General features: G+C 36.5%; 1 protein-coding gene across 1 annotated transcript in view; it reads left to right on the top strand.

Annotated features, from left to right (window-relative positions):
- Positions 1-12,098, top strand: part of DNAH7 (dynein axonemal heavy chain 7) — a 246,362-nt gene that overhangs the window by 102,977 nt on the left and 131,287 nt on the right. The window contains exons 29-31 of the mRNA XM_063077559.1: positions 4,671-4,883; positions 7,311-7,409; positions 9,366-9,614. Of these exons, the coding sequence (XP_062933629.1) occupies positions 4,671-4,883; positions 7,311-7,409; positions 9,366-9,614 (561 nt within the window). The remainder of the gene's footprint in view (positions 1-4,670; positions 4,884-7,310; positions 7,410-9,365; positions 9,615-12,098) is intronic.

Here is a 12,098-nt window from a genome sequence, read left to right as displayed (position 1 = left end):
AAATTCTTTGTTAGTGAAAAATACCATTTTCCCCATATCTTTGTTAGCTATTTTAATATCCTTTTTCCAGTGAATTGCATGTTTATGGCTTGTGTATAGAGAACAATTTTGAAGAGTAATGCAATGGTAATTGTGAATCCAAAACCAAGTCCTTTGTCTAAATCCTACATTTCTTCCCACTATTCACATGCTTAGACTGACAGCTTCTCAGACTAAATGAGCAATTTTTCTTTTCCACCCAAAAGACTTTTTCTGTGACTAATTGCTGTCAGGTATTTTTGTATTTCCATTTCATGTCCTTTTTCTGTTAGATCAGATGTTCTAGTACTTTGCCATAGTGAAGAAAGGCATGATTAAAAATTGAAAACTGGTAAATCCTTCTTTATCTATGAAACATTTTGCAACTTTTTATTTGGATTTTCTTTTGAAAAGCTCTTTTTGTAGCAGTTCTTTTATTCGTTCACTTATGTTATTCTTTTATTCAGTAGGATCAATCTGAGTACATAAATATTTGTAAAGGCAGGGAAGGCAGAAATCTGTGCATGGCTTGTTGTAAAAAGCTGGGAGCCATTATTGGTTGACTCTGTTAATGCCCTATGCAGGTTTTTCCTGCAGTCTTGTTTACTGTGCATGTTGAAACAGTGGTAAATTATTCACCCGTGGTTCTTGGGTCAATGTATTTTCCTCTTACATTAGGGCAAAAGCTGTTCTCAAATTCTAATAGCTTTTTGTTTTTCCTCCTATTTTTCAGTCTTCTTGGTTAGTGTTGCTACAAAACATTTGTTTTCAAATGTATAAGGAAATACCTTAGTCTGAGATGAAAGAGTTATGAAGTCCTTAAAAAACAGAAAAACAAAACAACCCTGCTGGGGCCCAGGAAGAATTGTTACCAGTCTTCAGAATCACCCTTGAAACCTCCCTTTTCTTCACCTGGTGATTCAGTCAGTCACCAAAACCCAGGGATCTTATTTCAGAGTTTTATAATTCCTGCTGCTCCAGTCCAGTCCCACTGCCACACCTTGCTTCCAACCCCCTTCGGTCTTCTCACATGTCACCAATCTCTTCCCAACTGAAATTCACTATAATGAATTTCCCATTATAATGTTACCAGTGTTATCTATCAAAAGAAATCTAATCCAATAATTTCCAGCCTTAAAAAACTGTTGGGCTCCTTTTTTCCTACAAAATAAAGTTCACATTTTTTGGTAAAATTTATGAGATCTGTGGCATTAGGACCCGACTGCATCTGTCCTGCCATTTCCCTGCCTCTGTCTGTCACACTGGGCCTCACTAGCCTCTGAGTGTCCCATGCCTTTTCACATGCTGTTTGCTCTATCTCGAGTGTTTCCTGCCTGACAAGTGTAACAGTGAACCACTGAACACTCACACAGTTCATGACCTTCAGGGTGAAGTCCCTGGGCCTGGCAGAGGTTTATAGCTGAGTCCCATAATGCACGTGCCCCTGAGCTCTTTGGAGACTCCTTTGTTAGGTCTCTCCACTTGTATCTCCTGAGACTCGGGTGATAGATTCTGTTTCTCCAACTGTCGTTCCCTTCTCTCTGCCTGGATCTCTAGTGGTCGATGCCATGTAAACTTCACAGTTGGAGAGCTCTCACTCTGCCAAGAGGTATGCAGGGCAGGACTTAAAACGGCTCCAGCTCTATTCTTTTCTTTGTCATGTACACCTCATGCACTCTTTGTCCCAACAAACTCTGCCACTGATCCGCTGCCACAGGCCACTTCTGCTTTCTTGGACATGAGTCAGGCACAAATCATATCCCCCCCCTGCTGCGAGGATACCTGCCAAGCTCTCACTGAACTTCGGGATGATAAGGGGGGTTATGGGAATTCACAGCAGAGCAGCAGCTCCCTTCAAAGGATATCTTTTCACAAAACCTTCCTCCTTCCTTACTCTGCCAAGTATTTTATGATCACAAGTAGATAAGAAGAATCAAGGGTTGTGTACTTTTCCTTTGTAAATTTTGCATATTGGGCAGATCACACGCAGTTTTGTAACTGATATGTATCATATCTTGCAGAAAGAATCCTGTTTTGACTTACTGTTACATCTAGATAAAACCTACATAATAGAGCAATTTCTTAAATACATCTCCACTTTTGAGAAGCTATATTTTAGATTGAAACTATTCTGAAATGATCAATGTTCAATTATCATTTCAGAATAGTTAAATATTAGAAGCCATAGTAAAAGATGCATATTCTAAATCTTCTAATGTCACAAAGCCAGTAACTGATACTAGCTTTCCAGAAAGTATTTAGGGTGAAACTTCCTAGTGGTATTGAGGAGAAAAGTGAAATAGATCCTAAACCCTCCGTTTCATTCAACCAAGACTAAAATCATTCCTGGACAGGCTGAAATATTTATGAAATCTATTTCCAGTTCCTTAGGAAGAAATGGTAAAAAGTTATTGCTTGAATTTTTTAATGGCAACAGTATGTGGTCCTTTGAAAGCAGGAAGTAGATCTACTTCTTTATGTACCAACGTTCTTCTTCCACTAGTAGGGCAGAAGGAGTCTAACAGCTGTTCTCAATCATTTATTTCTGCTGAAATAAACTTGAAATTTCATGCTCACATTGATTATGTGTAATGGAATTTATTCAAGCCCTGGCATGTTACCTAGATCAATACACACCCACTTTTTTAAGGCTCAAGAAATTATGTCATTGGTTAAGCTAGGATCCAATTTAATTTTTTTTAAAAGGACTAAATTATCCTCAGATTTACTGCTATTACTAACAAATTATTTCTCACAAATTTAAAAATGAACCATATTATATTTAGTATGTCACACACCCTGTTTGAGAATCCTAGATTCGGCCTAAAAACCAATTTGATCAGGATGCTTTTCTCCGTGATAAATAAGTATCAATGTTAAATCTTTGGTAGAGGACTCCTAGTAAATGAGCGTCACGATAACCTCTTGAAACTTCTTTACCTCATTCTGTGTTTTGTTCCCCTGGCCACCAATATGTCTATTTCATAGTTTTCTCCAACCATATTGCTAATAGCGCTGAGAGAAGGTAAGTAGGAATTTGTGAAGTACCTGGGTGGTCAGAGGGGAACCAACAACAAACAACAATAGTATGTTGAACTTTCAGAGGGAGAGAACAGAACTGTGGTTACTGGAGGGGGGAAAGGGAAGGTGGAGGGGCTTAGGGAGAAATTGGTTAATGGATACAAAGGATGAATATGTTTCGTAATGATGAATATGCTAATTATCCTGATTTGATCATCACATATTGCACGCAAATACTGATGGTCAACTTTGCACCCCACAAATATGTATAATCAATTATGTTTCAATAAAAATAAATAAATAAATAAAATTAATAAAGGTAACAGAAAAAAAAAAAAAACTGAATGTTGACCCCAAACAAGTAATAATTTGTAGTGTAGAAAAGTTCTGTCACCCTAACCTGACCATTGACTGGCTGACTGATAATTCAGTTATTCTCTTTTATTCATTACAAAAAGTGGTTGTTGAAAACCTACCCTTTAAAAGAGGTCTCACCCATACAGAAATTCTCTTGCATTCTTTTTTTCTCATGCATGCGGTGGTTAGAATGTTTGATTAAGCTTCTTTATTCCAAGTTACTTACTCAAGCTACATTTTTCTAACCTTTTATTCTTTCCTTTTTTAACGGTAACCTTACTGATAAACTAGCAGTACTAAGGCCTCTAACTAGTAATTAACATAACACATTGGAAGCCTCTTGCTTGATGCAAATCTTTTATTTGTTCTCAACTTAAAAGAGTCATAATAGATCACTTAAGCAAGATGTTCTTAGTTGAATTCCCGAAAACACAAGGTAAATAGAAAATAAATACCAGAAGGTATTTATAAACTATCTGAGTATGATTGTCACTCACTATAAGGGCTTCTTTTTTTCCCCTCGAATATTGTTTTCCCACAAGGAAGTCATGCTTTAATATGTGAGCTCTTGAAGTGAGTCTTGATACATGCTAATATTCCAAACCTAAATTTTCTTATTTATTCTTCTAAAATCTATTCAGTTTTCGATTTGCTTCTCATCACATGACATTTATTTGTTCCACAATATTTTAATACCATGAGAAAAAATTATTTTTACAATTTGGAAAATTGTTTTATCTCTCATAATAATCTATGACTTATTTCCAATTTTCTTTCCTTTATTATGCTTGCTGGAAGACAGGCATTGTCACTGCAGACACAAAAGGTTAAGAATATCTCTAAATATATCATTTGTATAACATTGTCTTGTTATTATGGGTTACCTGGTTAGCCCCAGTGTACACAGTTAACTAGATCCCTAGACAGCCGTGCTAGAAGCCCAGTCTCCCCACAGCAGGCACTTTCTCACTGGTTTTGGACATCCCGGCGGAGTCTGATGTTCCTCTCCCTGTCACACGTTGCTTCCCACAAAGAATAATACATAATCAAAACTTAACACTTAGGTGGAAAGTAATTTATACAAAAAGTTGATGATATATTTATTATATAACCATAACAGGGCATTTATTTAATTGTGTTTTTATCTATATGATGGAACATTATAATTTAACATTATTGCAGAAAAGCTATAAAGACATAACATGTTATGAAGTAAAGAGCAGGGTAGTCCTTATGATGGTCTTTTTAGAAGCTCCTTTTCTACACACCCACAGGCTCTCTTTCGGACTGTAGCAATGATGGTGCCTGATTATGCCATGATTGCCGAAATCGTCCTGTACTCTTGTGGGTTTGTCACTGCCCGGCCGCTGTCGGTAAAAATTGTGGCTACGTACCGCCTGTGTTCAGAGCAGTTGTCATCTCAACACCACTATGACTATGGAATGAGAGCTGTAAAATCAGTGCTCACTGCTGCTGGCAATCTAAAGGTAAAGAACTCAAGTGTTTCTTACTCGTAAATTTCCCATTGGTACATCTCAGGACTATGTGTCTTCACAGAGTTCCAGTAACTGATTGGTTTCATTGAGTGACTGAAAAAAATCAATTACTGCACTAAAAAAGAATTTATTGTTTTTCACACATGAAAAAGGAAATTTTATAATGATTTGTAAAACCTTACACATGTAATTCTTAGTGATTTGAGTTCCATTCTATAATTTTAAATACATGAAACTGAGTACTACTAAGGAATAAAATTACTTGCTGCTGAGAAATATTTTCAAGGTTTTCAGTCTATATAACATGTATAGCTTTAAAGGAAGCAATGTATAATTAATGAATACATGCAAAAGGTCCGAAACATTGTCACTTAATATAATTACACAATTGCAGCCAACTATGGACTAACAATAATAGGTTTGCAGTATAATGTTTGCATTTTTAAATGGTCTAAATCATAGCTATATAGGCAATAAAACCAAATACTTTAAGACTTGGTTAACTTTTTGTGGGAAGTATTTTGTGGAAGCGTGAAATATGACTGTACATTAGGTAGCTCTTAATGAAGGCAAGATAGGCTATTGTTAACAGCAAAATGCAAAATGTGACCTTGGGGTTTGCAAAATTTTCACATTCACAATTTATAGAAGATACATATTTAAAATATATCCTACATGATTAAGAACAATGGCATGCATTTTTATCTTCTATGATAATGTTATCAAGAATTCTGATATATAGTGGTGATATTCTATTTCACATTAGCCTAATATAACTTCAAGTCATTGCTTTTTTTTTTTTTTGCAATAAATAAAAGTGACTAGAAGCAACAATTTTGTATTAACCTGGCATGCCAGGATTACATTTTGATCAGATAATGGGAAAGATAATGCATTATCCTAGTGTATGTCATCACTGAAATCTTGACTATGGAATTGAGCTATTAAGGTTATACAGCAAATGAATCCTGCAAATGAATCCTATCATTCTTTGTCAAAAGCTAATTTAGAATTGTTGAATATTTTGAAGTGTGTTTCTATTATATCGAGAAACAATTTAAACATTTGCTTCAAAATAATAGCCTTTCAAATATCAAAACAGACTCTGACACTTCATAATTTATTTGTGGTTAGATTGATCTGAAGACAGGGTCCAGATGAACAGTACTTTGGCATTGAGAGCGCTAGAGATCAGAGATGGTTGAACTTGGCTGCCAGGCATCACAGACTTTGTAAAGTTGAAACCAGTTAAGTAGGAACATGGCATTTATTAGGTAGAAGGAGTCTAGAGAAAAGGGAGAAGATTCTGGAATATAAATGCATGATGGCAGGAGAAACTTAGGAGTAAAATGTATTAAAATTGGGAGGAATAAATCTGAATTTAGGTTTTGTTAATTATATGAATACTTGTTGGTTAGAGTGCAGCCTTGTAACACTGAGGTCAAGGATTCGGTTCCACATACTGGCCAGCTGCCTATATATATATATATTTATGTGAACACACAGCTTGCAGAGATGGTGCTACTCTGCCCTTCCACACTTCAACTTCTATCATATGAGCTGTATTCCTTACCCAGGGCCAGTCTGCTTGTTCTTGAACCTTTTGAAGCCAGTTAGACATGTTATTATTTTTATGTCATGTAATTACATTGTGGGGAAACTGATGATATATAAACAAGAAAAAAGAGGGTTTTGTTCCTACAAAGACTAAGTCCATTGCTTAAGAAGTATTCAGTAAAGGTGAAATGCTAAAATATTGACTTGGAATTAGATGTGGATAGGAAAAGTGTGTAAAATTGAAAAAAAATTAAAATTTTATAAGGATAATACACTTAAATCGTCTTACAAGTATCCTTGAAGATCATTATAACCTTAAAAAACAAAACAAAGTAGAACACAACAAAGCCGGATAGAGCAGATGATGTGTTATTGATGTTTCTGCAAAAAAGAAAAATGGTGTAGGACTCTATACTCAGAGAAAAGGTCTTGACATCAAAATATGGACAAATGAATGATTACGAATATGTTTTAAATCTAAATGCATCTTTTCAAAATGACTGCCCGCTTTTACTGTTCTCTTAACCAACTCACTGCTGGTCTTGAATGCATAGGACAAGCCAGCTCTACCCAACAAACGGGCAATGGTGACAAACTGTATTGAATTCATGGCCAATAGCTCTTTACTAGTGTATCTGTGGAAAGGTAGGGAGTTCAACCTAGATTTTTATGATAAACTAGTAAAAACTTCAACAAATGTAAACATCATTTTATAAAATTAGTAACAATCCAATAAAATGAAGTGAGTGACATTTTTGCATTTGCTTATATTACTCATAGGTCCTATATGTGTGTGTGTGAACACTTGGGGAGAGGGTGCCATTAGCAGATGCAGATATCATTGAGTGTGTTTTCTTTTAGCTGAAATATCCCAATGAAAATGAAGAGATTTTGCTGCTCAGATCTATTATTGATGTAAATCTGCCAAAATTTTTATCCCATGATTTACCACTCTTTGAGGTAAGAACATTTATTATTCCAATGTATCAAAGCTCTTATAACAATGTGTTTGTCAAATGTCCAAGCTTGCAAAGCTCCCTAGGAGAAACTTCCACTATAGAAAACAACGACATAGTGCAGAGGTATATAGATCATTTTGTGTGTTATTTGAAGTGTTTTTAGCTAGCTTTGTTGCTTTGGGTGACTTTAAACACTTGGCATTTGTAAATGATACTTTTTTTTTTGAACTGTAGAATATAATGAACACACAAAAGTTATAAAATGTTTGCTTATAAATTCCATCAGAATGTAGTACACTCAGTGAAGAGAAGTAATTTGTCTAATACACCACTGAATCCCTAGCACAGAATAGGTACTTGGTAAAGGTTTGTTCAATTAACAAATGAAAGAATAAAATAAATAAATAAGTGTAATTTCCTTAAAAGAACAAGATGACTTTCTTGAAATTGTTTTTCAGGATAATTTAACATAAGAACTGAGCTTAATAATCTTGTTATATTAAAAGATTAAATGATGAGTAATTGAGGGAAAGTATTAGAATAATGGCTGAAGTTTCCATAATACCATGTGGTGTCCTTATTTTTCTCTCCCCCATACCAGGTAGAAGAAATCAAGGGGGCAGTGTGTTAGATGTTAGATATTGTACTAATCTGTACTGCCTTGAAGTACAGGCAGTTTAGCTTTCAGCATGTAAAGACTGAAGACATTATGGCTGTCATGGGGAAGAGAGAAGAGACTGTATCTACTGTAGTGTGGTACAGTGGCATTAGCTATCCATAGCAGTCATGTTTCATCATTCTGAAAGGAGCTTTCCTTAGTATATAGAGTTGACAGTGCAAATACTTTATAGAGCAAATCAAGAAGGGTTCAAATTTTCTTCATTGTTTCGTTGGTACTAGTGCAAGTACAGGTTTTCCAGGAATCAGAGCTGTATTTATTTTCAGAATGTGGAAATATGCAGTTGTGTATTCATTCAGTGAACATTTATTGAGCAGTGTTTCTCAAGTAAGCATAATTGGCATTATCACTTAGGATAAGTCCTTTTGTGCAAGACTGTCCCATGCACTGTGGGACATTTGGCATCCCTGTTGCCCCATCCCCATCCCCATCCCCCCAGCAGATGTCTATAGACCTCCCCCATAGTGACAAGCAGCAGGACACTTGCACATGTTTCCAACTCTCTACCTGGCAGGAGAGTGAGGGAGTGAGGGGTACTGGTCTTGGTTGAGAGCCACTGAATATCAAATATGTCTTAGGGGTGTCTGTTTCTTTCAGCGCTGTGCATAAATAATGTGAGCAATCTTAAAAGATATTTTTGTTTATTTACTCTTCTATGCCCTTGATATGGACCAGGTGCTATTCTAAGTGCTTTACAAATAGTAATTTGTTTAATGCTCCAAATGACCCAATGGGGCAGGGGTTATCATTATCCCTGTTTTAGAGATGATGTCACCAAGGCACAGTAATGACAAGTGACTTATGTAGATGGTGAGTACAGAGGGAGCCGGGATTCTAATTGGCAGTGCTTGTAACCACTCTGCAGCACTTTCTTTTTCTCTTTTTTGACGTGAGGAAACTTACTGTTTCTATGAACTGGAATGAATTTCTCCATAACAGCATTTTAAAAAGGAGTAAATGTAAGAGTAATTAAACCAGTAGCCCATAAATTCTAAAGCATAGCTTGAGTGTTGCTTTCACATCAAGCACTTTGAAATTTTACTTCCACCTGCAGAGTAAAAAGAATAGTCATATTTCTCACATAAAGTGTGATAATACTTATAAAATAGCCTTGCCAGTTTATAAAGGTAAGTTTCTTAGACCTTGCAATTCACTTTATATATTCCTATATACTAAATTTGAACTATTATTACTTAGTGGCTCTATTTTCCTCAATATTAAATATGCATATTAAATAGAATATATAAAATGTAAATCTTCCAAATTATCTATCATCAGGGAATTACTTCAGATTTGTTTCCTGGGGTAAAATTACCAAAACCAGATTACAATGATTTACTGGCAGCTATCAAAGACAATTGTGCTGCCATGAATTTGCAAATGACCGATTTCTTTGCTGAGAAGATTCTTCAAATATATGAAATGATGATTGTGCGTCATGGTTTTATGATTGTTGGAGAGCCATTTGGAGGAAAAACCAGTGCATATCGTGTCTTAGCTGGAGCACTAAACGATATATGTGAAAAGGTAAGTGTGTTATTAATGTGTTAATTTATTTATAATCAGCTTCTTGCGAGATAGAATATACATCATTTTTAAAGATACTTTCAATGTGGCAACTTAAAATTATGAGAAAAATGGGTCAAGGAGAAAATAAAATTAGAAGAGTAAAATGAATCAAGTAGGAAGTTTAGCATATACAGAGTGTGCTGGAATTTTGCGTTTTAACTTTTTATTTCTTTTTTTTAAGTTGTAAAAGTAATACATGTTCATCATAGGAAAAAAGTCCAAAAACACAGCAAAATCTGAAGTTTTCTTTTAACACTTTTAATATTCTGGATAGAAAATTTGTCATGCACATTTGTCATGCAAACTTTTTTTGCAGATTTGTCATGCAAACTTCTGTTATTGGCTGCTAGTATATTGAGTTGGAGTGTGTGTGTGTGTGTGTGTGTGTGTGTGTGTGTGTGTGTGTGTGTGTGTCTGGCTACTGCTAAGCTATGGCTGAGGCCTGGAATCCTCACAGCACCAATTGTCTAGCTCTTAGTCCTGTTCGTGGGGCCAGTCGTGAAACTAGGTGACCACGCCAGTTGTTGGGCTCTTTTACCTGCTGGTAATCCTGCACAGAGTGGGCCGATGGTTGAGCTAAGGCTGAGTCTGGAGCTCCCAGACCCCTCAAGCCCATTCACAGACTGGGTTACAAACCCTTTACATGCCAGGCTGGGCCACCAGACCCCACACGCACCAGGCTGGGTCACCAGACCCCTTCACTCAGGTCTATGAGCTAGGTAACCAGCCACATGGTCCTTGGAAGCTGCAGGTCTGGAAAAACATGGCTGTGCAGGGTGGGCACCCAACGCAGTAAAACCAGCCAAAGTGGCGCCTTGGGGGTGCACTAACTCCACCCACCCACACACAATGTTTATGGAACCACCCCTATCCGGCCCTGAGGCAAGGGGAGCTGGACCAAATTGTTCCATTTTCCCAACGGTATGCCTATATGAGTATATATGTGATATATACATCTGTGCATATGTAATGACATATTATTCAAAATTTTTATGCACATCACATTTTGATCTACTTTGATATGCTAAAGGAATGGGGATGTTTTCAGTTCTCCGGCTAATGTGTGTGTGTTTACCTCTCTTTGTATTTTAAATATTTTTACTTCATATATTTCAATGTTTGTAGTCTATTTGGGATTTATATCTTCATTGTGGAGTCTTCTCTTCAATCAATATAAAATTATTTACTTGTACTGATATTTGCCTTAGATCTGCTTTGTCTAATTTCAATATTGCTGCCCCTTCTTCCTCCCTGCATACTTATTTGTCCAAGTCTTTAACTTTATCCTTGGATGTCACTGTGATTTACTTTTTATAGAGTAAAGAGTTTGACTTTTGTTTTCTCCAGGTTGATGATCTTTATCTTTTCATAGGAGAATTTAAATTCATTTACATTTATTATACAAACTAAGATGCTACTTATTTGTCTCTCTTTCTTATGCTTTTACACTTCCATGCTACTTTCTTTTTTCCCTTTCTTTTCCCTTCCCTTCCCTTTTTTTTCCCTTCCATTTTTTCACCCTTCCTGCTTGCCTTACTGCCTTTCTTTTCTCATTTTCTGCCTGTGTTTTTCCTGTTTTGCTGTTTTATTGTTATATGGACTAATTGTTTTTGCTATTAAAAAATAAGTCTCTAAAAGAAGCAAACATGGGGCTGCTCAAAGAGTAAAAGAAGATGAAGGCATGAGCATTTGTTCTGGTCCACTTGTAAAGTCCAAATGGTTCATGACCAGGTAATTGTAAGAATGACATGATTATGTAAAAGGCTCAGGCCTCCTTGGCCAGCACACACCAGCTGTATAGCTTCATACTAACCTTGCTGCTTGTTTTGGTTTGGGGGATAAGACCTTTCTTTGGTGGCAGCAACTTTATCCTGGTTAAGAAGATGATAGAACTTTCTCATACTTCTGAATTTAGGAAGATACATTATTATCCCTTCCTGAGCACAGAGAAGAAAGCAAAGACCTTGAGCTTATTTTACTGTTTAAGATTACCTTTCTGGGCCGGCCCCATGGAGCACTCGGGAGAGTGCAGCGCTTGGGAACGCAGCGGCGCTCCCGCCGCGGGTTCGGATCCTATATAGGAATGGCTGGTGCGCTCACTGGCTGAGCGCGGTGCAGGCGACACCAAGCCGAGGGTTGCGATCCCCTTACCGGTCACAAAAAGACAAAAAAAAAAAAAAAAAAAAAAGATTATCGTTCTCACATCTTTTCTTCAGTTTAGTGGTTTGTGTCCCAAGCTGTGGGGGTGGCAGGCAGAAGGCAGTGTTGGGAAGACTTGAACTTGTTATGTTTTTATATATAAAAATTAAATAATTATGAATAGGAGGAACACAGAAGATTTTTAGGGCAGTAAAACTATTCTATATGATACCATAATGCTGGATGCATGACATTTTCATTTGACAAAACTCATGGAATTTTACAACACAAAGAGTAAACCCT

Source organism: Cynocephalus volans, chromosome 1, assembly GCF_027409185.1.
Source record: "Cynocephalus volans isolate mCynVol1 chromosome 1, mCynVol1.pri, whole genome shotgun sequence".
NCBI lineage: Eukaryota > Metazoa > Chordata > Mammalia > Dermoptera > Cynocephalidae > Cynocephalus > Cynocephalus volans.
Note: the sequence above shows the minus strand (reverse complement) of the source record. Positions and strands in the feature narration are given on the sequence as shown.